Below are 27,586 nucleotides of genomic sequence, written 5' to 3'. Positions count from 1 at the left end.
AACCCAATGGCCACTACCAAGTGCAGCATCGGCATAACCACACTTGATCTTAGTTACCTTGCTAATCTCCCTGACACTAGGGTCAATTTACCATGGCCAATCAACCTAACCCGCACATCTTTGGACTGTGGGAGGAAACCCATGTAGAAACGGGGAGAACATGCAAACTCCACACAAGACAGTGACCCGAGGCTGGAATTGAACCTCGGACCCTGGGGTAGTGAGGCATCAGTGTTAACCACTGTGCCACTGTGTCAGTGGCCCGGTGGTTGAAAAATGTAAGTGTCAAATATAAGTGTCAAAGTATAAGTATTGAGAAATATAATGTTTAGCAGTCGCATATCAAAGCTGCAATGATACAAGGTTGCAGTGACAGGGGACACACTGGAGGTAAGTGAGCGCACAAGAGAATCATATTACCCAGCAGCTTTCTTGTGCCAGCTTGATTATATCAAGCATTTTGCTCGTGTTTCGTCCCTTTGGGGAAATTGTGTGCCCTTTCTCAACAAAGAATTTGCCCATCATTTATGAATTATTCATATTCCTGTGAATCGCATAGCCTGTCGAGATTATAAAGAGAACAGACTCGAGCAATGATCTGAAGCTCTAAAGAATTATGCATTGAACAGACGGCAGCTTAAAACAAGAAAAAGCCCCTTGGACATTACAATATAGAAGCAGGCCATTCTGCCTTGGCGCCTGTGCTATCGATCAACCCAAAGATGTCTGCTCTAATTACCTCCCCTGCCCATTCCCAGTTGCGTTTGATGCTTTCTCCTGTCAAATAATTATTTTCTTTCCTTTTTTTACAGAAGGCTGAAGCTGGAGGTGGTCATGCATTTTGGACAGTAACAACCCCCTGTGGGAAATTCTTTTAACTTCCCCATTTCTCCTCTCAGTGGTGGTCTCTCTGCCCTGGTTATGTTCTGCCAGTTAATGGGAAACTCTTCCGCGAACTCGCAAAACCACTCAACATTTTGAGGATCCGTCCATTTATTTTTTATTCCCCAGTCACTCCACCCCCTCCAATCGCCACCCCCCCCCCCCCCCCCCCCCCCTTAACCCTTTCTGTGCTGGTGACAGAACTTGCATTTTGCTTCACAATCTTGCGATGCTCACAAGGACGGAACAATCAGTGCAATCACTGTTGGGTAGGCCAGGGCGGTAGCCAAGATGTGCACAGCAAGATCTCACAAACAAGGTAAATGAGAAATTAATCTGGGGATAGTCATCGACTTCAGGAAGCGTAGTGGAGGACATGCCCCGCTCTACATCAACACGGATGAAGTGGAAATGGTCGAGAGCTTAACGTTTCTAGGTGTCCATATCACCAACAACCTCTCCTGGTCCCTCCACGCTGATGCTATAGTTAAGAAAGCCCACCAACGCCTCTACTTTCTCAGGAGGCTAAGGAAATTCAGTATATCCGCTACAACTCTCTCCAATTATTACAGATGCTCCATAGAAAGCATCCCTTCCATATGTATCGCAGCTTGGCATGGCTCCTGCTCTGACCAAAACCACAAGAAACTACCAAGGATTGTGAAACATAGCCCAATCCATCACGCAAACCAGCCTCCCATCCATTGACTCTGTCTACCCTTCCTGCTGCCTCGGGAAAAGCAGCCATCATAATCAAGGACCTCACTCAACCCGGGCATTCTCTCTTCCACCTTCTTCCATTGGGAAAAAGATACAAAGTCTGAGGTCACGGGCCAACCGACTCAAGAACAGCTTCTTCCCTGTTGCTGTCAGACTTTTGAATGGATCAACCTTATATTAAGTTGATCTTTCCCTACACCCTAGCTATGACTGTAACATTACATTCTGCACTCTCTCCTTTCCTTCCCTATGTACGGTATGCTTTGTCTGTATAGCGTGCAAGAAGCAACACTTTTCACTGTATCCCAATACATGTGACAATAATAAATCAAATCAAATTAAATTTTCTCTGTGATCAGTATTGGATAAGGATAAGTGTTGGCCAGAGCACTGGAGTCAAGTCCTCACATTTCTTCAGAGTGCCCAGGACTCTTTGATCCCCACCTGAAGAGGTTGATCTCACGTTGACATCTTATCTGAAGGATGATGCCTCCAGTAAAGCAGTGCTCCCTTGGTGCTGCATTGATATGTCAGCCCAGATTATGTGCTCAAATCTCTGTGTGAGGATCTCTCACCCACAGAGGTGAGAATGACAATGTTTTTTATTCAGACATGAGAGTGTTACAGTGATGCAGTGTACAAAGCGGACACAAAAAGTGATACACGCGCCCAGGATATTCTCTCTTCCTCTGTCGGGAAAAAGATACAAAAGTCTGAGGTCATGCACCAACCGACTCAAAAACAGCTTCTTCCCTGCTGCCATCAGACTTCTGAATGGACCTACCTCGCATTGAGTTGATCTTTCTCTACACCCTAGAGTAACACTACATTCTGCACCCTCTCCTTTCCTTCTCTATGAGCGGTATGCTTTGTCTGTATAGCGCGCAAGAAACAATACTTTTCACTGTATGTTAATACATGTGACAATAATAAATCAAATCAAATCAAATCAGTACATGGAGCTCTGGTGAAGGGTCATCCAGACTCAAAACGTTAGCTCTGTTCTCTCTCCACAGATGCTCTCAGGTCCGCTGAGATTTTCCAGCGTTTTTTGCTTTTGTTTCCGATTCTAGCATTCGCAGTGATTTGCTTTTACCCAATTATTCAAACCTTTCTTTGGAACCAGAATTAATTTCCTTGTTTATAATATTCTTTCTGTGAGGGGATATCCAAAACTCTAACTGTAACCTCTTGTACAAATTCAGCATCAGTCCATTCCAATTCTCTTCCTGCACCTAGTGGTGCACTAAGGCCGATGTTCACCTGTTTCCACAGAGAGCCATTCCCGGAGGAGGTCGCTAGTCTGTCGCCAGGGCTTATAGCTTGAGGAGGCGCCTCTCCACATCAAGCGTGGCTAACGAGGAGTCTCTCCTACTCTTACTGCCAGCTATTGGCATGTTTGTGATGGTTTACAGGCAAGAAACAGAGAAACTAGGAGCTGGAGTAGGCCATTCAGTCCTTCAAGCCTGCTGTGCCATTCAATATGATCATGGCTGATCTTCCATCACAATGCCACATTCCCGCTTTCTCCCCATATCTCGTGACACCATTAAAATAAAAAGAAATGCTTCCAGTGTTTTGGCCTATTCTGTGGTAGAGAATTCCACAGGTTCACTGTCCTTTGAGTGAAGAAATATTTCCTCATCTCAGTCCTAAGTGGTCTATTCCATATCTTGAGACTGTGACCACTGGCTCTAGATTCCCCCAACCAGGGAAAACACCCTCCCTGCATCCAGCCTGTCCAGCCCTGTTAGAATTTTTATGCGTTTCAGTCAGCTCTCCTCTCATTCTTCTGAACCCGAGTGAACACAGGCCCAGTAGAACCAATCACGCCTCATAGGACAGTTACACCACACCCAGTTTTAGCCCCGTGAACCTCCCTCTATGGCAAGTATATCCTTTCTTAGGTAGAGTGACCAAAACTGCATGCAATATTCCTGTTGTGGTCTCATCAAGGCCCTTTATTTACCTGCAGTAAGAAATCTATACTTTTAAACTCAAGTCCTCTTGCAATGAAGGCCAACTGGGGAGGCGATGGCCTAGTGGTATTATCGCTAGGCTCTTAATCCAGGAACTCAGCTAATGTCCTGGGGACCTGGTTTCAAATCCCGCCACGGCAGCTGGTGGAATTTAAATTCAATAAAAAATGTCTGGAATTAAAAGTCTACTGATAACCAAGGAACCATTGTTGATTGTTGGAAAAACCAATCTAGTTCACTCATGTCCTTTGGGGAAAGAAATCTGCCATCCTTACCTGGTCTGGCATGTGACTCTGGAGCCACAGCAATGTGGTTGACTCTCAACTGCCCTCCAAGGGCAACTAGGGATGGGCAATAAATGCTGGCCAGGCAGTGATGTTCATGTCCCAAGAATAAGAATACCATTTGCCTTCCTAATTGCTTGCTGCACCTGCCTTTCCACTTTCATTGACTAGTGTACTGGACACCAGATCCCTTTGTACATGTAGGATATTATTCCCAGACTGCTTCACTGCGACGTTGACTGCAGGACACTATTCCCAAACTGCTTCACTGCGACGTTGACTGCAGGACACTATTCCCAGACTGCTTCACTGCGATGCTGACTGCAGGACACTATTCCCAGACTGCTTCACTGTGATGCTGACTGCAGGACACTATTCCCAGACTGTTTGACTGCGATGCTGACTGCAGGATAGTGTTCCTAGACTAAGTCACTGTTCCCTAGATTGGAGGACAGTGTTCCCAGCACACTGTTCCCAAACAGGGTTTCACACTCAACCTATTTGGGCACGTTATGGACCCCTCTTCCTTGGTCATCAGGTCCTGGCGTGGGACTCGAACCCGGAGCTTTGGGCTTAAGGGTAGGGAATCTATCCACTGCACCACAAGACCTTCTATAATGTAAGTGGAGTGTTGTGAAATTACCCTTTTAAAAACATCCGAAGCAGCTGAGAGGATCATCCATCTCTATTTATAATATCACAGATGTTTGCAAGCCGCATTATTACTGCACAGAGCATTTGCCAGTTGTACAGAGAGTGGGAGGGGCGCAACATCTAAAAGTCTGTGCAGCCAACACTTCAATGACAACTAAAGAACCTGAAAACAAAAGCGGAAAATGCTGGAAGCACACAGCAGCACATCAGTATACAAAGAGAGAACAGATGGGTGGATATTTTGGGCTGATGGAGATGGGATTAGACCAAAATGCTGGAAGAAAAAATCCTGTAGAAAGTGGCAGAAACATGGTCGACATAATTTAAGACAGGGGAATGCAAAGTGCTGCAATTAGCTGGGAGGAACAAGGAGGGGCAATGTCAACTTAATGATAAAGAGGTAGCGGTACAGAGCACAGGGGGAATTGTAACACCCCCAGGGTGAACAGGAGGGGACATGGAGAGGCGATGGCCCTGTAGTATTACCGCTAGTCTATTCATTCCAGAAACTCAGCTTACGTTCTGGGGACCCGGGTTCGAAACCTTCCACAGCAGATAGTGGAACTTGAATTTTTTTAAAAAGTATATATTTTTTAAAAAGTACCGGGCAGCACAGTGGCACAGTGATTAGCACAGGGACAGTGCCAGGGAGCCAGGTTCAATTTCGGCCTTGGGTCACTGTCTGTATGGAGTTTGCACATTCTCCTCGTGTCTGCATGGGTTTCCTCCGGGTGCTCCAGTTTCTTCCCACAGTCCAAAGATGTGCAGGTTAGGTTGATTGGCCATGCTAAATTGACCCTAGTATCAGGGAGATTAGCAGGGTACATGTGCAGGATTACGGGAATAGGGCCTGGGTGGGATTGTGGTCAGTACAGACTTGATGAAGCAAACGGCCTCCTTCTGCACTGTAGGGATTCTATGATTCTAATCTATGATTCCATCTGGAATTAAGAATCTGCTGATGACCATGAGACCACTGTCGATTGTCGGAAAAACCTATCTGGTTCACGAATGTCCTTTAGGGAAGGAAATCTGCTGTCCTTACCTGGTCTGGCCTACATGTGATTCCAGAGCCACAGCAATGTGGTTGACTCTCAACTGCCCTCCAAGAGCAACTAGGAATAGGCTATTAATGCTGGCCAGCCAGCGATGCCCATGCCCCATGAATGAATAAAAAAATTCTTAGAAAAAGGTACCCTACCCCCAACCTCCATACTTCTGGTTTAATTGGAACAGGGTGGGCCATGGGAAAGTGTTCTGTGCCCAACGGGCAGAAATTATATGGCAGAATCTCATTGGCCCCATGGTTGCAACTGGAACCGAGAGAACAATTTCAAATGAGCTTGTTGGGTTCGCGCACCAATGCATTTCTGCAGCACCACCTCCCGATCACTGTGCATATAGAATCATAGAATCCCTACAGTGCAGAAGGAGGCCATTCAGCCCATCGAGTCTGCACTGACCACAATCCCACCCAGGCCCTATCCCCATAATCCCATACATTTACCTTAGCTAGTTCCCCTGACACTAAGGGGCAATTTAGCCAATCCACATGACCCACACATCTTTGGAACGTGGGAGGAAACCAGGTGAACCTTTTTAACTTCCTTTGATAGCACACATGTTATTAAAGTTTATTTATTTATTAGTCACAAGTAAGGCTTACATTAACACTGCAATAAAGTTATTGTGAAAATCCCCCAGTCGCCACACTCCGGCGCCTGTTCGGGTACACTGAGGGAGAATTTAACATGGTCAATGCACCCTAACCAGCACGTCTTTCGGAGGAAACCCACGCAGACACGGGGAGAATGTGCAAACTCCGCACAGACAGTGTCCCAAGCCGGGAATCGAACCCGGGTCCCTGGTGCTGTGAGGCAGCAGTGCTAACCACTGTGCCACCGTGCCGTCCCATACAACAGCTGGTGTGCCACCACCAGAAAATGTTAACATCAGTTCCATTCATCTGTGTTCAATGGGCATCATGTGCACTCATTTGAGATCAGCTACGCGCAGAAATAGTCATTTTGCCATCACTTGACTTCCTGATAATGATCATCTTACAACATTCGTCATCAATTGATATCAAATGAAATCACACACAGCTCAAACAATATAATTTGTGATTGTTTAGCATTATTTCACCTTCAGAAGCATTTAATTGATATCAAAAGTGATCAGGGAGCTTACTTTTAAGGAACAATCCGAGGTTCAAACGATCATGATAAAATTTGCCGAAGGCATCAGACACTACGATGTCGTGTCATGGAGCTTTCTGAGTTCCAGCTAACGCAGTATGTCATGGATGCATTTTGTAGATCGTTCAACATGGTGTCAGTGCACAGGTCGCGAGTGGGGGTGTAAACACACCTCCTTTCTCCTCTGTACCTGTGATTTTAGGAAACGGCTGCCGTTTTCTGTGATGCAAGTTGTGTCTCAATCTGTCCATGCCAATCAGACACCTCCACATCCGTTACCCTGACCAACTATGTCTCCAAGGCCATAGTCCTCTGGACTCCTGGTAAAGTCACTTCGCAGCTCTCCTTCACAGAACCCTATCGGTTCCATTGGGCCGAACATACACACAGCTCTGAAGCCCGGCCACATTCAGCCATGAATGATGCTGAACAATTCACCAACTCACTGGAGGAGGAGGCTCCACAAATATCCCCATCCTCAATGATGATGTGGGGATGCCGGCGTTGGACTGGGGTGGGCACATTAAGAAGTCTCACAACAACAGGTTAAAGTCCAACAGGTTTATTTGGAATCACGAGCTTTCGGAGCACTGCTCCTTCATCAAGTGAGTGGAGAGGTAGGTTTCACAAACACGGCAGATATAGACAGAGACACAATTACAAGCTAATTACAGATTGGAATGTGAAGAATGGTTGGAATGCGAGTCTTTACAGGTCATCAAGTCTTTGCAGATACAGACAATGCGAGTGGAGAGAGGGATAATCACAGGTTAAAGAGGTGTGAATTGTCTCAAGCCAGGACAGTTAGTAGGATTTTGCAAGCCCAGGCCAAATGGTGGTGGTTACATGTAGTGTGACATGAACCCAAGATACCAGTTGAGGCCGTCCTCCCATTCCAACCATTCTTCACATTCCAATCTGTAACTATCTTGCAATTATGCCTCTGTCTATATATGCCGTGTTTGTGAACCTAGCTCTCCACTCACCTGATGAAGGAGCAGCGCTCCGAAAGCTCGTGATTCCAAATGATCATCAATGATATAGGAGCCCAGTACATCAATGCAAAATGCAAGGCTGAAGCATTTCCAACAATCTTCAACCAGAAGTTGTAAGTGGATGATCCATCTCGGCCTCCTCCAGAGGTCCCTAACATCGCAGATTACAGTCTTCAGCCAACATGATTCACTCCATTGATATCAAGCAATGGCTGAAGGCACTGGATACTGCAAGGACAAGGGGCCTAACAATATTCCGGCAATCGGACTGAAGGCTTGTGCTCCAGAACGTGTCACGCTCCTAGCCAAACTGCTCCAGTGCAATTACAACGTCGTCATCCACCCAGTAATGTGGAAAATTGCCCAGGTAGGTCCGATACACTGTAAGCAGGACAATCCAACCTGGCCAATTACTGCCCCATCAGTCTACCCTCGATCATCAGTAAAGTGATGGAAGGGGTCATCAACAGCGCTATCAAGTGACACTTTTAACTGAAGTTTCATAACTTAAAATGCGTATCATTTGACTCAAAACACTTGAGTGAAAAGGCTACTCGTAAGACAGATACATAATTTTGTCCAGCTGGAGGTAACTGATTGGTACCCAAGTTCCACATTGAGAAAGGATCTGCCAAATTGGAAGAATAAAGGTAGATCATCATCAATTCTTAGATAATGGCTTAGGAGGACCTCCAGATAGACCAGCCATCACCATGCCGTCTTCTAGAGATTGAGATATTGGGAAGAAAAACAGATGAAAGAGACATTTCATTTTCATTAAAAACTTATAAAATAGTGTAGTCACTGAAATGTCTATGTTGTTGAGTAACACTTTTGGAAATACTCAACATGACGGATCACTTTGTTCCTCTTCAGTAACAGAGGTGTGAGCAGCTCAGTTAGTGCTGGCCTTAGAGCTCGGACTCTGCTTTTCTACAAAGCTGATTTCCTCCCAAAGATGTGCAAGTTAGGTAGATTGGCCATGCCAAATTGACCCTTAGTGTCCCAAGATGTGTAGGTTAGGGGAATTAGTGGGGTAAATGCGTGGGGTTACGTGATAGGGCCTGGGTGGGCCCCTCTGTTGGAGAGTCGGTGCAGACTCAGTGGGCTGATCGGCCTCCTTCTGCATCGTAGGGATTCTATGATCTCTGAGAGAAATTTCTAAAGTGCTTTCAATTTTGGTAGGAATCGTAGAATCCCTACAGTGCAGAAGGAGGCCATTCAGCCCATCGAGCCTGCACCGACAACAATCCCACGCAGATCCTATCTCTATAACCTCACGTATTTACCCTACTAATCCCCCTGACACTAAGGGGCAATTTAGCATGGCCAACCAACCTAACCCACACATCTTTGGACTGAGGGAGGACACAGGAGCATAGAGTCATAGAGTAATAGAGATTTACCGCATGGAAACAGGCTCTTAGGCCCAACTTGTCCATGGCTGCCCTTTTTCTTAAACCCCTAAACTAATCCCAATTGCCTGCATTTGGCCCATATCCCTCTATACCCATTTATCAGAGGGTGTGAGTGTCTGGAACAAGCTGCCAGAGGTAGTAGTAGAGTCGGGTACAATTTTATCTTTTAAAAAGCATTTCGATAGTTACATGGGTACGATGGGTATAGAGGGATATGGGCCAAATGCAGGCAATTGGGATTAACTTAGGGGTTTTAAAAAAAAAGGGTGGCATGGACAAGTTGGGCCAAAGGGCCTGTTTCCTTGCTGTAAACCTCTATGACTCTATGACCTCTATGACTCTATCCATGTAACTATCTAAATGCTTTTTAAAATACAACATTGTACCCGCCTCTACTACTACCTCTGGCAGCTTGTTCCAGACACTCTCTACCCTCTGTGTGAAAAAATTGCCCCTCTGGACACTTTTGTATCTCTCCCCTCCCACCTTAAACCTATGCCCTCTAGTTTTAGACTCCCCTACTTTTGGGAAAAGATATTGACTATCTAGCTGATCCGTGCCCCTCATTATTTTATAGACCTCTATAAGATCACCCCTCAGCCTCCTACGCTCCAGAGAAAAAGGCCCAGTCTATCCAGCCTCTCCTTATAACCCAAACCATCAAGTCCCGGTAGCATCCTAGTAAATCATTTCTGCACTCATTCTAGTTTAATAATATCCTTCCTATAATAGGGTGACCAAAACTGCGCACAGTATTCCAAGTGTGGCCTTACCAATGTCTTGTACAACTTCAACAAGACGTCCCAAGAACAAAAGGACACGGGTTATCTTTACACAGAGCCAGACTGACAGGATACCTTTGAACAAGACTTTAGTAAAACCAATGCTGAAGGATTTTTTTTTTGTCACACCCGGAGGAAACCCACGCAGACACGGGGAGAATGTGCAAACTCCACCCAGACAGTCACCCGAGGCCAGAATCGAACCTGGGTTCCTGGCGCTGTGAGGCAGCACTGCTAACCACTGTGCCACCATGCTGTCCCTGGACACCACAGGAAAATGGTGGATGGATTGCAAACCAAGTCTGGGTTCTGATGTTTTTTGGAAGTTTTGCAATGGCCTTCATTCGGGGTGGACTCTCCAGGGATATGACAGAATCATAGAATCTCTACAGTGCAGAAAGAGGCCACTTGGCCCATCGAGTCTGTGCTGACCACAATCCCACCCAGGCTCTACTCCCGCAACTCCACATATTTAACCTGCTAATCCCCCTGTCACTAGTGTCAAGTTAGCAAGGCCAATCAATATAACCCGCACATCTTTGGACTGGGGGTACTTATTCCTTTCTGCCGAACACAACATTTGACAGAGATAATCCCTCCCTCTTAACAGCTAGGGCACTTGAGTATTGCTAACTGAAGACTAGATGACCCCCTCAAAGTAAGGACCTTGTAGCGGCTACACTCCAAGGTCCTTCTTGCCGGGATTTCATTAGTCTTTGATGGAATACTCTCTTGAAATAAAAGCCGCCAGAGATTGCCAATTTAAGTGGCTGTTCAGACACAACACCTCGGAGCTTACTGAGGATGTGTTGGCAAAACAAAACCAGCATATTGAACCAAGTCCTTTTCTGTTCACCTTCACGGTGCTGCAGTACTTGTAAAGAACAAAAGGACACGGGTTATCCTTACACAGAGCCAGACTGACAGGATACCTTTGAACAAGGTTTTAGTAAAATCAATGTTGAGGGATTTTTTTTTGTCATACCACAGTGGTGGATTCGGATACTCTAATCAATAGGAGGTGGACAATTCCCATAGAATGAGATACTTCAATCAATTACATATGCTTTCATTTCTGCTGGAAGCAAGATTGATGCAGCCTGGCAGGTTGCATTAACATCAAACATCCCTCTGCATGAACTAACAATGCGGTTTGATCTGAAGGGTTTCAGTCTACATTGTTACAGGGCAGCAGCAGTTCAAGGCAACGCATCTCTCCCCCCAATTACATGGCAGGATTTTGACTCATCGGATGGCACAGCTGGACTGCCCACCCTTTCTTTCCTCACTGGTCTGCCCCAGTTCACTCAAGTGCCACATTGCCACCCTGCCAATAAAAGTACTTATGGCCCACCATAAGTCATCTGCCACCAACTGGGGGAGGGGGAGGCGATGGGCCTTGTGGGATTATCGCGAGACTATTAATCCAGGGATTCAGCTAATGTTCTGGGGACCCGGGTTCGAATCCCGCCACGGCAGATGGTGGAATTTGAATTCTAATATTTGGAATTAAGAATCTACTGATGACCATGAAACCATTGTCGAGTGTCTGAAAAACCCATCTGGTTTGCTGATGTCCTTTAGGGAGGGAAATCTGCCGTTCTTACCTGGTCTGGCCCACATGTGACTCCAGAGGCACAGAAATGTGGCTGATTCTCAACTGCTCTCCAAGGGCAACTAGGGATGGGCAATAAATGCTGGCCAGCCAGTGACGCCCATTCCCATGAATGAATAAAAAAAAACTGAAGATAACTTAGCAGTATTGTACCCACAGCTTATTCTTCAGCTGGTAAGGGACAAGCCATCCAGAAAGGACTGGGAGCGCCAAATTATTACAATGGGAATCAACCTTAGCTAAAATTGTGGGAGCCATGAGTTGGGATGAATTTGAATTTGAATTCATTTTTGGAGCAAGCAAAGAGATGGATTACGAGTTTGTCCAATCTGCACACTGGCTTTGTAACTCTGAGAAAGCAATAAAAATATATATTTTAAATTCAGCTAAAAGCTGGTCTGATTCTTTTACTCTGGCTGGATCTCAACCTGGCAAAATGGGAGCTCTTAACTTTGCCACAAACCTGTTTTCAATGCTGAATCTGTGAGTTATTTTCTATTCATTCTTGGGATGTGGGCATCACTGGCCAAGCCAGCATTTATAGATCATAGAATCCCTACAGTGCAGAAGGAGGCCATTCACCCCATCGAGCTTGCACCGACAACAATCCCACCATGGCCCAATCCCAATAACCCCACTTATTTACCTCTTGCAATTCCCCCCTAACCTACACATCCTGGGACACTCAGGGGCAATTTAGCATGGCCAATGCACCCAACCTGTACATCTTTGGACTGTGGGAGGAAACCGGAGCACCCAGAGGAAATCCACACAGACATGGGGAGAACGTACAAACTCCACACAGACAGTGACACAAGCCAAGAATTGAACCTGGTTCCCTGGCGCTATGAGGTGGCAGTGCTAACCACTGTGCCACCGTGCCACCCATCTCTGAGGGCAGTTTTTAAGAGTCAACCACATTGCTGTGGTTCTGGAGTCACACATAGTCCAGACCAGGTAAGGACGGCAGATTTCCTTCCCTGAAGGACATTAGTGAACGAGATGGGTTTTTATGACAATCGATAATGGATTCATGGTCATCAGTAGGTTCTTAATTGCAGATTTTAAAAATTGAATTCATATTTCACCAACGGCTGTGGCGGGATTCGAACCCGGGTCTTTGGATTAATAATCCAGTGACAATACCACTACACCATTACCTCCCTGTTTATGCCGTTGCCTTTTATTTTATGATGTTAAGCAACAATGTCAAACACAGAGTGAATGAAAGTTGCCCAAAAGGTGTAAGCCTTTTGAGGAAGCATGGCACTTCCAGCAGTGCAGCCAAGTCAATATACAGCCTTCAACCTCGTGGTGAGTTTTGAAGGATAGATTTGGCCAGGACGCCAGACAGAACTCCTGAACTTTTCGTTAATTCGTGCCATGGTGATTTTTATCTTGAGAAAGCAGGTGAAGGTGTTGGTTTAATATCTCATTGACAAAGACGGCCACTCCATCAGTGCCGCAGTCCCTCAAAACTGCCCTGAAGTGGCAGTGTGGATATCTCTGGAGTGGGACTTGTACCCACAATCATCTGATTCAGATGCAAGAGTGCTACCGACGGAGCCACAGGCTGACAGCAGGAATGAGATTGGCAATTCAGGTGCCACTTTGAGTGAGTTTGATTTGTGGCCAGTTATAAAGTCCGACAGCTTTAGCAAACAGACAATAAACTCAAGGTCCAGATTTATTACTGTGCCTTGTCTATTATTTCAGAGAGTAGGCAGAAGGGGAATCGAGATATAACTAACAAATCAATGAGGACTTGCAGGTTACATTGTCCGCACACTGCCACTTGAATGCACAAAACAGAAGCACAATAACTCCGACATTCAGTTTGATCAGAAACGTTGCAATGCGAATGATTACAGTTCATCAACTCCAACACACACGCTGCACCCAGTCGATTCTTCAGGGAGATTATAACTTACAGGTAGTGCAATGGGGTAAAATATTTGCAGGGCATTAAATGACCACGTGTGCCTTACCTTCATACAGCCAGTCGCTCAGACCATTGAAAATGACCCCCTCCTTCCCGGTGGCCACCAGACGTATAGCACGGCTATTAACATCCCGCTGGTAGAAGATGTTGTTCTCAAAAATGAAAATCTGGTCAACAAAGAATAGAAGGGTACGTTAGGGCTGCAGGATTGGGATGAGGGTCAACTACAGCGACAGGTAAGAAAATATAATGGGTGGGATTTTATGGCCTCAGTCATCACAAAACCGTAAAATCCCACCCGAGGTCAATGGATCGTCCCATTGTCCACCCGTCACCCGCTCCGATTCCCAGGGCAGGTGGGTGGTAGAATTCCGGTGAATATCTCTGAATTTGTACTCTTCAGAAGGGGGAGCGGGGGTTGGGGGGGGGGGGGGGGTGGAGTGTAGGGTTCACGTGGAACTGAAATGACAGATTCACCTGGCAACATTTTGATAGTGTGAAGTTCGAGATGTCAAATCATTACCGCCATGAACAGGAATGACCAGGAGTCCACACTCAGAGCCCCAATTCAGTCAATAAAACACTGAAACCCTTTTGTTCGGTCTTTGATTGAGTGTTCACCTGTTTTCACCAATTTTTACAGATGCACCATAGAAAGCATCCTTTCCGGATGTATCACAGCTTGGTATGACTCCTGCTCTGTCCAAGATTGCAGGAAACTACAAAGGGTTGTGAACATAGCCTGGTCCAGCACACAAACCAGCCTCCCATCCATTGACTCTGTCCACACTTCCCGCTGGGATGTTGAGGGGGGGGGGGGCAGTCGGCCAGGCCAAGAGTGGGGGGGCCAATCACTGGGCCGGGGGTAGGAGATGATTGGCTGGGCCGGGGCGTTGGGGCCAATCAGCCCAGGAGGTCAGTGATCATGTTTGGAGGTGCGGGGGGGGGGGCAAGGCCAGCGATAGCAGTGGGAGGCCAGCAACAGTAGGGGGGAGGCGAGCGATTGCAGGGAGGGAGGCCAGCAATAGCGGGGGAGGGGTGGTAGGCGGTGCCTGCACAGAACAGAGAGAGATCTGTGCATGCGCAATGGTGGCCTCTGGTATAAGCAGCCGGGCGTTCGGCGAGCCTAGGCACTGCCCCGTCTCCCTGCTGGAGGGAAACAGATTGCACATTATTTTTTGCACAGAGTGGAATAAGATTGGATTCTTAAACTCACCCAAAAAACGGATCTGAAACTTTCCCATTTCACGCTCGTTGGGCACTTAGAATATTTTTGTAAGATTGCCCACATAAATTTGAAGGTTAACATTTGAAGGTTAAAAAGTACACCTGAAGCTACAATGGTCTCAACTAACACAAAAGGTTAATTTTAAGCACCCAAGATAAATGCCGTAAGACGCACTCCACTCGGAATCCAAGTGAATGTTTGTAGATTTCTCCTCAGAATACCCCCAAATGATTCTGAAACTGTGAGTCACCTTGTCTCACTGAACTCTCGCTTCCATATGAGCGATTTCAAATTCTGCTTTCAAAAAGACACACTTTCAAATCTTCTTTTAAATGATGCTTTCCCTCCACTGCTTCCATCAAGATTTAGCTTTCAGGTTTTGCGCCTCTCTCTTCAGGTTTCCTTTGTCTTCAAGGCTTTTGCCCAAACTCTGAGGTCCAGCCACCAATTTCCACAATTATTTCAATAACATCTCTCAAACTGCAATAATTTCTCACAAACTTTAGCGCTACCATAGATATCTTTCTGACTTCTCATGATCCAATGCCTTTTCAAGTCTCTGTGACTTTACTGAAAACTGATCTGTTCTGGTTTCCAGTTTCCTCTGTCCCGTTAACTCCATCTTTCTTGGAAACTTCTCTTCATTTCTGTACTTTCCTTAACGAGCTGGAGTAGAATTCCTGCAGCTATTTTCTTAACTCCATCGTATGGTTTTTCTTCTACCAAGGCCAGTTTAGCCTTCTAAAACTAACTGTTTCCAGCAGAGTTGTGAGAACTGCCTTCTCTCACTACCGATGTCCAATTGTAATCAAATTAGCTAAACTAAAGCTTAAAAGTTTCTCTACCTTTCAAGGCCCCAGTTGCTAGGCGAAGCTCACATCCCCCTGCTGGCCTATTTATTCTTCATGTACCCCTCTCTAAGCACAATAGAAACACGGCTGGAACTTAACCAATCTCCACACATACAAACACCTTTGTCCAGCATGAATCTAACTATCATTTTAACCTTAACAAACCCACATAAAACTAAGTCTTATTTTGAATGTTTGCTAATACAAATATACATCCTTTAAAACTACCTTTGTTTTCCCAACACTGTTACACGGACAGAACAGTGGTGCAGTGGTCAGCACTGTTGCCCCACAGCGCCAGGGACCCAGATTCGATTCCCGACTTGTGTCTGTGCGGAGTGCACATGTTCTCCCCATGTCTGCGTGGGTTTTCTCCGTGTGCTCCGATTTCCTCCTACAGTCCTAAAGACGTGCTGGTTAGGTGCATTGGCTAAGTTCTCCCTCAGTATATATGAACAAGCACCGGAGTATGGTGACTTGGGGATTTTCACAGTAACTTCATTGCAATGTTACTGTAAGCCTACTTGTGACACTAATAAATAAGCTTAAACATAAACTATACATCAGTGATCTAGACCTTGGTGTACAGGGCACAGTTTCAAAATTAATGGATGAAATGAAAAGATCTGTTGTGTTTTTCCAACATCCTTTGTCGGTTAGGATTATATTCACTGGAGTTTAGAAGAATGAGAGGGATCTCATGGAAACATTAAATTTTAACAGGTTTAGACAGGGTAGATTGAGAAAGAATGTCCCCAATGGTCCAGCACTAGAGGTCATAGTTTGAGGATAAGGGGTAAACCTTTTAGAACTGAGGTGAGGAGAAATTTCTTCACCCAGAGAGCGGTGAATGTGTGGAATCCACTACCACAGAATGTAGTTGAGGCCAAAACGGTTTCAAGAAGAAATTAGATATAGCTCTTGGGACTAAAGGGGTCAAGGGATATGGGAGGGAAGACGGGAATCAGGATATTGAATTTGATGATCAGCCATGATCAAAGTGAATGGCAGAGCAGGCTTGAAAGGCCGAATGGTCGACTCCTGTTTCTAGTTTCTATGTTTCGATGAAACTTGCAGACATTGTCAGCTCTGAGGTGGATAGTGCAGAACTTCAAAAGCAGCCCTTGGTTCTCAATGTGGAGTTCTACAGCTTTAGATTGTGACCTTCTTCCTCCACCTAAAACCCCTCTTTTTAAATATCCCACCCATGTATTGCCTCAGCGCAAATCCCCCTTCCCCCTCTGACATCAGGCCATCTGTCTTTTCTTCTTGAAGTTGCTGCATTTTATTGTAATCTCTCACAGCTACAGTTTAATATCTAAGTGCTTTCCCTAGTTCTGATGAAGAGCCAAAAGGACTCAGAACGTTAACTCTGCTTTCTCTCCTGACAGATGCTGCCAGATTTGTTGAGATTTTCCAACATCCTTTGTCCTTGTTTCAAAAGGACACAGGTGGGTTGGTGGGATGGGTGGAATAGGTCAAGTAAATATTTTGCTCCCTCCAGTATTGCTGAATGCACGCTAAGTCAGCAAAGCCACAGCCAAAAGGGAAGCAGGACAACTCCTCTCAGTTAAAGTGTAGACCCTGGAATCTTGAAACCAACTATTCAACTGCTAAAGACAGCGCAGCTGGAATCATGAATCTCAAACGGCCTCAACCTTTCACCATCTACTCCTCATGGACAAGTCAAAGACTGAATCATGTATTTTCCAAAAAATTTACTTTTGGGCTCACTTCTCATTTATAATCTGCATGAATATATGTACACGTGTCCCCAGATCTTGCCCTGGATTACTAGCCCAGTGACAATACCACTACTTCCCAGAGCAGCAGGTGCTTGAGAACGCCATCACCTTCAAGTTCTCCTTCAAACCACACATCATCTTGACTTGGCCATGAATCACTTTGGGTGGCGCGGTGGCACAGTGGTTAGCACTGCTGCTTCACAGCACCAGGGACCTGGGTTCAATTCTGGCCTCGGGTCACTGTCTGTGTGGAGTTTGCACGTTCTCCCCGTGTCTGTGTGGGTTTCCTCCGGGTGCTCCGGTTTCCTCCCACAGTCCACGAATGTGTGGGTTAGGTTGATTGGCCATGCTAAATTGCCCCATAGCGTCAGGGGGAATAGCAGGGTAAACACGTGGAGTTAAGGGGAAAAGGACTGGATGGGATTGTGGTTGCTGCAGACTTGATGGGCTAAATGAGCTCCTTCTGCACTGTAGGGATTCTATGATTCTAGGAATCAAAGTCCTGGCATTCACATCCCACCAGCATAATGGGAGTACCTTCAGCAAACACACACAACTCTCGCAACTCCCCTACGACTGACGTTAGAGTTGGTCGAGTCCAAAATAGACTTGATTGAACGAGATTGTTCGCAGTCTACAATTGGATTGGCCTTAATGACTTTATTTCACGCTATTCTTTCTTACTTACCAACTCTAACATCAGTAGTCGGGAAGAGTCTACTATCAAGGATTTCATAACTCAGCATTTGGAAGGCAAATCAGACAAAGTCAGCATGGATTTACAAAAGGGAAACCATGCTTGATGCATCTATTGGAATTTTTGGAAGATGTAACCAGTAGAGTTAACCGAGGAGAACCAGTGGATGTGGTTTATTTAGGCTTTCAGAAGGCTTTCAGCAAGGTCTCACGTAACAGACTACTATGTAAAGTTAAAGCACATGGAGTTGCAGGTAATGTCTTGAGATGGATAGAAAGTTGGTTAGCAGATAGGAACCAAAGAGTTGGTGTAAATGGGTCCGAAGATGCAGAGATGCTTCAGCGTGATTTGGACAGGCTGTGTGTGTGGGCACCTCTATGGCAGATGCAGTATAATGTGGATAAAAGTGAGGTAGCACTTCAGTAGCAATAATAGGAAGACAGATTATTACTTGAATGGGTGTAAATTGAGAGAGGCGGATACTCAGTGAGACCTTGGTGTCCTTTCAGCATCAGTCACTGAAAGTAAGCACATGGGTACAGCAGGCAGTGAAGAAGGCAAATGGTATGTTGGCCTTCATAGCGAGAGGATTTAAGCATAGGAATCGGGATGTTTTACTGCAAATGTATAATGCATTGGTCAGGCCACTGTATTGTATACAGTTTTGGTGTCCTTATCTGAGGAAGGATATAGCAAGGAAGGAATCCTTGCTATAGAGGGAGTGCAGCAAAGGTTTACCAGGCTGATTCCTGGGATGGCAGGTTTGTCATATGAGGAGAGATTAAGCCGGTTAGGATTATATTTACTGGAGTTTAGAAGAGTGAGAGGGGATCTCATAGAAACTTATAAAATTCTAACAGGGTTAGATAGGGTATATTCAGAAAGAATGTTCCCAATGGTGGGGGAGTCCAGAACTAGGGGTCATAGTTTGAGGATAAGGGGTAAAGCTTTTCGAACTGAGATGAAGAGAAATTTCTTCACTCAGAAGATGGTGAATGTGAGGAATTCACTACCACAGAATGTAGTTGAGGCCAAAACGTCTGATTTCAAGATTTAGCTCTTGAGGCTAAAGGGATCAAGGGATATGAGGGGAAGGTGGGATCAGGATATTGAATTTGATGTCATGATCAAAATGAATGGCGGAGCAGGCTTGAAGGGCTGAATGGCCTACTCCTGCTTCTAGTTTCTATGTTTCTATTTGTTCTTAATCCTGTCAATATCTGTCAAGGTGGCTAGGCTTGATATCATCAGTGAGTATTTTAATATGACTAAAAGTTCTCCTTTTCATTCTATTTCGGGCGTTGCAGTATAATCCTCTGTGAAATTCCATGAACAAAAAAATCTCTGTCCTATTTCAGTCACTTTTCCACCCAGCCAGCTCAGCCGCAATGAATTCCCTGTGCCTTTATCTTATTTAATAATCTGACATGTTAAATTTTGTGGAATGTTCTCCAAATATCCAGAAATAATGTTAGCAAAGAACCCCTGGAGATGTGAGGCTTCATCTCAGAAAGAAGGAACTTGCATTGATCTGGCGCCTTTCAAGACTTTAAGATGCCCTGAACCATTTCGCAGGCAGTGAATAACTTTTGAGGTTTGCCGGTGTAGGAAACCTGGCAGCCAATTGGCACACAGCAAAATCTCACAAATTAGCAATGAGATAAATGATCAAATAGTCTGTTGATTGGCGTTGGTTGAGGGATGAATATAGGCCTGACCATCTGGTAGAGCTCCCATTCTTTCTTTCGACAGTCTTTAAGATCTTCTTTGAGATCTTTTGCATCCATCTGAGAGGAAATACAGAGATTCAGTACAACAGCTCATCCAGGAGATAGCATCTCCATCACTGCAGAACTGCCTCGGTATTGTAATGGGGAGAGTTTTTTTTTATTTAGTCATTTTATGGGATGTGGGCTTCACTGGCTAGGCCCAGCATTTGTTACCCATCCATAATTCCCCTCCATTTTAGAGGACATTTGAGAGTCATAGAAACATAGAATCATAAAAGACAGGAGCAGGAGGAGGCCATTTGGCCCTTCGAGCCTGCTCCACCACTCATTACGATCATGGCTGATCGTCCAACTCAAATAGCCTAATCCTGCTTTCTCCCCATAACCTTTGATCCCATTCACCCCAAGTGCTGTATCCAGCCGCCTCTTGAATACATTCAATGTTTAGACATCAACTATTTCCTGTGGTAATGAATTCCACAGGCTCACCACTCTTTGGGTGAAGAAATGTCTCCTCACCTCTGTTCTAAATGGTCTACCCCGAATCCTCAGACTGTGACCCCCTGGTTCTGGACTCCCCCACCATCGGGAATATCCTCCCTGCATCTACCCTGTCTAGTCCTATTAGAATTTTATAAGTCTCTATGAGATCCCCACTCATATGTCTGAACTCCAGCGAAAACAATCCTAAACTAATCAATCTCTCCTCATACATCAGTCCCGCCATCCCCAGAATCAGCCTGGTAAACCTTCACTGGACTCCCTCGAGAGCAAGAACATCCTTCCTCAGAAAAGGAGACCACAACTGCACACAATATTCAAGGTGTGGCCTCACCAAGGTCCTGTATAATTGCAACAACACATCCCTGCTCCTGTACTCGAAACCTCTCGCAATGAAGGCCAGCATACCATTTGCCTTCTTTACCGCCTGCTGCACCTGCATGCTTACCTTCAGTGACTGGTGCACAAGGACACCCAGGTCCCGCTGCACACTCCCCTCTCCCAATTTACAGCCATTCAGGTAGTAATCTGCCTTTTTGTTTTTGCTTCCAAAGTGAATAACCTCACATTATCCAAATTATACTGCACCTGCCATTGATTAGCCCACTCACCCGACCTGTCCAGATCATTCTGAAGGATCTCTGCATCCTCATCACAGTTCACCCTCCCACTCAACATGGTATCAGCTGCAACCTTTGAGATGTTGCATTTTGTTCCCTCATCCAAATCACTAATATATATTGTGAATAGTTGGGGTCCCAGCACCGATCCCTGTGGCACTCCACTAGTTACTGCCTGTCAATTTAAAAAGCACCCATTAATTCCTACTCTTTATTTCCTCTCTGCCAACCAATTTTCTATCCATCTCAATACACTTCCTCCATTCTCATGTGCTTTAATCTTGCACAATAATCTCTTATGCGGGACTTTGTCAAACGCTTTCTTAGTGTCCAAACATACCACATCTAGTGGTTCCCTCTTGTCAACTCTACTAGTTACATTTTCAAAGATTTCCAACAGATTTTTCAAGCATGATTTCCCCTTCATAAATCCATGCTGTCTCTGTCTGATCCTGCCACTGCTTTCCAAATGCTCTGCTATAAAGTCCTTCATAATGGATTTGAGAACTTTCGCAACTACCGATGTTAAGCTTACTGGTCTATAATTCCCTGGTTTCTCTCTGCCTCCCTTTTTGAATATTGGAGTGACATTCACTACCCTCTATTCTGCAGGGACTGTTCCAGAGTCTATAGAATCCTGGAAGATGATCACCAATGCATCCACTGTTTCTAGAGCTACTTCCTTAAGTACTCTGGGATGTAGATGATCAGGTCTTGGGGATTTATCCGCCTTCAAACCCATCAACTTTCCCAGCACCATTTCTCTACTAATATTGATCTCCTTCAGTTCTTCCCTCACACTAAATCTTGCATTCTCCAACATTTTTGGCATCTGATTTGTGAGGACAGAACCAAAGTATGTATTCAGTTGCTCGGCCATTTCTTTGTCCCTATTATACATTCCCCCGTTTCTGTCTGTAGGGGACCTACATTTGTCTTCACCAACCTCTTTCTCTTCATGCATCGATAGAAACTTTTAGTGTCAGTTGTTAGGTTCCCTGCAAGCTTACTTTCGTACAGTATTTTCCCCTTCTTAATCAATCCCTTGGTCCTTCTTTGCTGAATTCTAAACTGCTCCCAATCCTCAGACCTATTATTTTTCTTGGCCAATCTGTATGCTTCTTCCTTAGATTGGATACTCACTCTAATTTCCTTTGTAAGCCATGGATTGGCCCTCTTACCCATTTTGCTTTTGTGCCAGACAGGAATAAACAGTTGCTGCAGTTCCCCCATGTGTTCTATGAATGTTTGCCATTTCCTATCCACTGTCATCCCTTTAAGTAACTCTCCCCAATCTATCAAGGCCAACTCACGCCTCATATCCTCCTTTATTAAGATTCAGCACCCTAGTTTCCGAATCAACTACTTCACTCTCCACCTTGATAAAAAGTCTATCATGTTATGGCCGCTCATCCCCAAGGGATCTCGTACAGCTAGGTTGGCAATGATTTCTTTCTCATTACACAGTACCCAGTCTAAGATGGCTTGCTCTCTAGTTGGTTCCTCCACATGTTGGTCAAGAATTCCTCCTCTACGGCATTGTGGCTAATTTGATTTGCCCAATCTATGTGCAGATTAAAATCACCCATGATCACCAATATTCCCTCATCACATGCATCTCTAATTTCAACCACATTGCTGTGGGTCTGGAGTCACATGTAGGCCCGACCAGGTAAGGACGGCAGATTTCACTCCCCAAAGGATATCAGTGAACCAGATAGTTTTCTACGACAATCGACAATGGTTTCATCATTAGACTTTTAATTTTTATTGAATTCAAATTTTACTATCCACCATGGTGGGATTCGAACCCAGGTCCCAGAGCGTTACCCTGGGTCTCTGGATTCTAATTGAGTGACAATATCACCACACAATTACCTCTCCAGGGTCAGGTTTATGTGCTCCAATCTGTGCAAAGTATTTGAACTCACATCCTTTGGGCCCACAGACAAGAGTGTTACCAACTGGACCCTGGACATGATTCCGAAACCATGCTATCTTTCAATCAGTGACTGCTCACTGGATAAAAAACAGATATAATCTTGTACAAAGCTCTCAAGCATCAGCGTGATCACAAACTTTGAAGTAACATTTTCTGAATATTCAGATGCAGGGCAATTCTCTGGTATAACCCTAATAACCCTAATAGGTCCTAATAATATAAGCAAGTGCGTCGTCATGTTTGTCCTTCAGGTCTCTTTAGAACCATATAAATCAGACATTTTACATTCACAAAATGCTTCCAAAAAGCTTCAGTGGAATATTGGAAGACGAGGAGGTCATTTAGCCCCTTCAGCAAGCTCTACCATTCAATTATTACTGATCTGCAACCTAATCACTTCTCCCCATAACCCTTAATACCAGTTTGTGGGAAAATGCTGGAATCTATTATTAAGGTATTCTTAACAATGGATTTAGAATATCGTAGGATGATCAGGCAAAGTCAATAGAGTTTTAGGAAAATGAAATGATGTTTGACAAATTTATTTGAGTTTTTTGAGGATGTAACTAGTCTGGTAGTTAAAAGGGAAACAATAACCCGCGCTATGTGACTCTTTTTGCTTGAACCAAGCTCCTGATGACATTTGGCTGGGGGGGAGCTAAGTTCCTTTCTGCTGTCATTTGCCATCTTATTTTCCTTTGATAATGTTGCAAGCATTTACAATCTGACTGCACCTAGTCACTACGAGTGACTCGGTATTGCAATGGGGAGAGTTTTTTTAAGTTTAGTCATTTTACGGGATGTGGGCTTCACTGGCTGGGCCCAGCATTTGTTGCCCATCGCTAATTGCCCTCCATTTTAGAGGGCATTTGAGAGTCAAACACATTGCTCTGGGTCTGGAGTCACGTGTAGGCCAGATGAGGTAAGACTAGGAAATCTGCCGTCCTTACATGGTCTGGCCTACATGTGACTCCAGACCCACAGCGGTTAGCACTGCTGCCTCACGGCTCCAAGGACCCGGGTTCAATTCCCAGCTTGGGTGACTGTCTGTGTGGAGTCTGTACATTCTTCCCATGTCTGTGTGGGTTTCCTCCGGGTGCTCCAGTTGCCTCCCACAGTTATGCAAATGAAGGATATATCTAACCTTACTTCCTTCGACTCTGCCCGAGCTATGTGACTCTTTTTGCTTGAACCAAGCTCCTGGTGACATTCGGCTGGGGGGAAGCTCAGTTCCTTTCTGCTGTCATTTGTCATCTTATTTTCCTTTAGTAATATTGCAAGCATTTACAGTTTGACTGCATCGAGTTAAATAGAATTGGGCACCACTAAAGCAGTACCATTACTGCCGTAATGTAAAGTTATCATTCTATAACAGATAAAGCCTGCAGTGCAAATTTATGTAACAGTGTCGCAGAATTTACAATTGCCACATGAATAGGAGCTAATTAAAGTGGAATATAAATGGAACATACCCTCATGGAGCGGGAGATGATGTATTGAATTTATAATCCACCTCTCTCTGTACACCAGATTGTTTGAGCAGCCAGGATTTTCCCTGATATCGGCAAAGGCAGATGTCAGGCAGGAAAGGCGGCGTGGAAGTCGCTGATGGCAATGGCAGCTTTCTAGGCCGCCTCAGTGGCACAGTGGTTAGCATTGCTGTCTCACAGTGCCAGGGACAAAGAACAAAGAACAATACAGCACAGAAACAGGCCCTTCGGCCCTCCAAGCCCGCGCCGCTCCCTGGTCCAAACTAGATCATTCTTTTGTATCCCTCCATTCCCACTCCGTTCATGTGGCTATCTAGATAAGTCTTAAACGTTCCCAGTGTTCCCAGGTGGTTCCCTCCACCACCTTGCCCGGCAGCGCATTCCAGGCCCCCACCACCCTCTGTGTAAAATACGTCCTTCTGCTATCCGTGTTAAACCTCCCCCCCCCTCACCTTGAACCTATGACCCCTCGTGAACGTCACCACCGATCTGGGAAAAAGCTTCCCACCGTTCACCCTATCTATGCCTTTCATAATTTTATACACCTCTATTAGGTCACCCCTCATCCTCCGTCTTTCCAGTGAGAACAACCCCAGTTAACCCAATCTCTCCTCATAACTAAGCCCTTCCATACCAGGCAACATCCTGGTAAACTTCCTCTGCACTCTCTCTAAAGCCTCCACGTCCTTCCGGTAGTGTGGCGACCAGAACTGAGCACAGTATTCCAAATGCGGCCGAACCAACATTCTATACAACTGCAACATCAGACCCCAACTTTTATACTCTATGCCCCGTCCTATAAAGGCAAGCATGCCATATGCCTTATTCACTACCTTCTCCACCTGTGACGTCACCTTCAAGGATCTGTGGACTTGCACACCCAGGTCCCTCTGCGTATCTACACCCTTTATGGTTCTGCCATTTATCGTACAGCTCCCCCCTACGTTAGTTCTACCAAAATGCATCACTTCGCATTTATCTGGATTGAACTCCATTTGCCATTTCTTTGCCCAAATTTCCAGCCTATCTATATCCTTCTGTAGCTTCTGACAATGTTCCTCACTATCTGCAAGTCCAGCCATTTTCGTGTCATCCGCAAACTTACTGATCACCCCAGTTACACCTTCTTCTAGATCGTTTATATAAATCACAAACAGCAGAGGTCCCAATACAGAGCCCTGCGGAACACCACTAGTCACAGGCCTCCAGCCGGAAAAAGACCCTTCCACTACCACCCTCTGTCTTCTGTGACCAAGCCAGTTCTCCACCCATCTAGCCACCTCCCCCTTTATCCCATGAGATCCAACCTTTTGCACCAGCCTACCATGAGGGACTTTGTCAAACGTTTTACTAAAGTCCATATAGATGACATCCACGGCCCTTCCATCGTCAACCATTCTAGTCACTTCTTCAAAAAACTCCACCAGGTTAGTGAGACATGACCTCCCTCTCACAAAACCATGCTGACTATCGTTATTGAGTTTATTCCTTTCTAAATGCGCATACATTCTATCTCTAAGAATCCTCTCCAACAACTTCCCGACCACGGACGTCAAACTCACCGGCCTATAATTACCCGGGTTATCCTTCCTACCCTTCTTAAATAACGGGACCACATTTGCGATCCTCCAATCCTCTGGGACCTCACCTGTGTCCAGTGACAAGACAAAGATTTGCGTCAGAGGCCCAGCGATTTCATCTCTCGTCTCCCTGAGCAGCCTGGGATAGTTTCCATCAGGCCCTGGGGATTTGTCAGTCTTTATATTCCCTAAAAAACCTAACACTTCCTCCCTTGTAATGGAGATTTTCTCTAACGGGTCAACACTCCCCTCCGAGACACTCCCAGTCAACACATCCCTCTCCTTTGTGAATACCGACGCAAAGTATTCATTTAGGATCTCCCCTACTTCTTTGGGCTCTAAGCATAATTCCCCACTTTTGTCCCTGAACAGGTCCGATTTTTTCCCTGACAACCCTTTTGTTCCTAACGTATGAATAAAATGCCTTGGGATTCTCCTTAATCCTGTCTGCCAAGGACATTTCGTGACCCCTTTTTGCCCTTCTAATTCCCCGTTTGAGTTCTTTCCTACTTTCTTTGTATTCCTCCAGAGCTCCCTCCGTTTTTAGCTGCCTGGACCTAACGTACGCCACTCGTTTCTTTTTGACCAATCCCTCAATTTCCCTGGTTATCCACGGTTCTCGAATCCTACCCTTCCTATCCTTCTTTTTTACAGGCAGATGCCTGTCCTGCAGCCCTAACAACTGTTCCTTAAAAGCCTCCCACATGCCAGATGTGGATTTACCCTCAAACAGCCTCTCCCAATCAACAGCTGCCAATTTCTGCCTAATCCCACTAAAGTTAGTCTTCCCCCAGTCCAACTGGGATAGGTCCCAGGGACCTGGGTTCGATTCCCGGCTTGGGTCACTGTCTGTGTGGAATTTGCACGTTCTCCCCGTGTCTGTGCGGGTTTCCTCCGGGTGCCCCGGTTTCCTCCCTCACTCCAAAGATATGCGGGTTAGGTTGATTGGCCATGATAAATTGCTGCACCTGGTGAAGGAGCAGCACTCCGAAAGCTCGTGATTCTAAATAAACCTGAGAGGTATTGATAGAGTGGATTCTCAGAGGCTTTTACCCAGGGCTGAAATGGTTGCCACAAGAGGTCATAGGTTTAGGGTGCTGGGGAGTAGGTACAAAGGAGATGTTAGGGGTAAGTTTTTCACTCAGAGGGTGGTGGGTGCGTGGAATCGGCTGCCGGTAGTGGTGGTGGAGGCGGATTCGATAGGGTCTTTTAAGAGACTTTTGGATAAGTTCATGGAAGTTCGTAAGATAGAGGGTTATAGGTAAGCCTAGTAGGTAGGGACATGTTTGGCGCAACTTGTGGGCCGAAGGGCCTGTTTGTGCTGTAGTTTTTCTATGTTCTATACCTGTTAGACTTTAACCTGGTGTTGTGAGACTCCTTACTGAGACCAGGATAAGGACATTGGTGAACCAGATGGTTTTTTCCAACAATCGACAATGGTTTCATGGTCATCAGTAGATTCTTAATTCCAGTTTTTTAAAATTGAATTCAAAATTCCACCACCTGCCATGGCGGGAATTGAACCCGGGTCCCCAGAACATTAGCTGAGTTTCTGGATTAATAGTCTCGCGATAATACCACGAAGCCTAACTACCTGTGCAACCTCCTGACACTGCCAGGGAACTGCCCTCTGGCGCTATCTTTCCAGGCACTACCCAGGCAACCCTCGCATCACCCGGGCACTACACCTCCACCAATCAAAGTCCAGTTGCCAACTAATAAGCACTCTCTTT

At 45.4% G+C, this 27,586-nt stretch overlaps 1 protein-coding gene across 1 annotated transcript in view; it reads right to left on the bottom strand.

Moving 5' to 3' along the window:
* The window catches only part of dpp6a (dipeptidyl-peptidase 6a), a 343,110-nt gene that overhangs the window by 150,897 nt on the left and 164,627 nt on the right, over positions 1-27,586 (bottom strand). The window contains exon 5 of the mRNA XM_078232219.1: positions 13,516-13,636. Within this exon, the coding sequence (XP_078088345.1) occupies positions 13,516-13,636 (121 nt within the window). The remainder of the gene's footprint in view (positions 1-13,515; positions 13,637-27,586) is intronic.

The sequence above is a fragment of the Mustelus asterias genome, chromosome 2 (assembly GCF_964213995.1).
Source record: "Mustelus asterias chromosome 2, sMusAst1.hap1.1, whole genome shotgun sequence".
NCBI lineage: Eukaryota > Metazoa > Chordata > Chondrichthyes > Carcharhiniformes > Triakidae > Mustelus > Mustelus asterias.
This window is presented reverse-complemented; position numbering and strand designations above follow the sequence as displayed.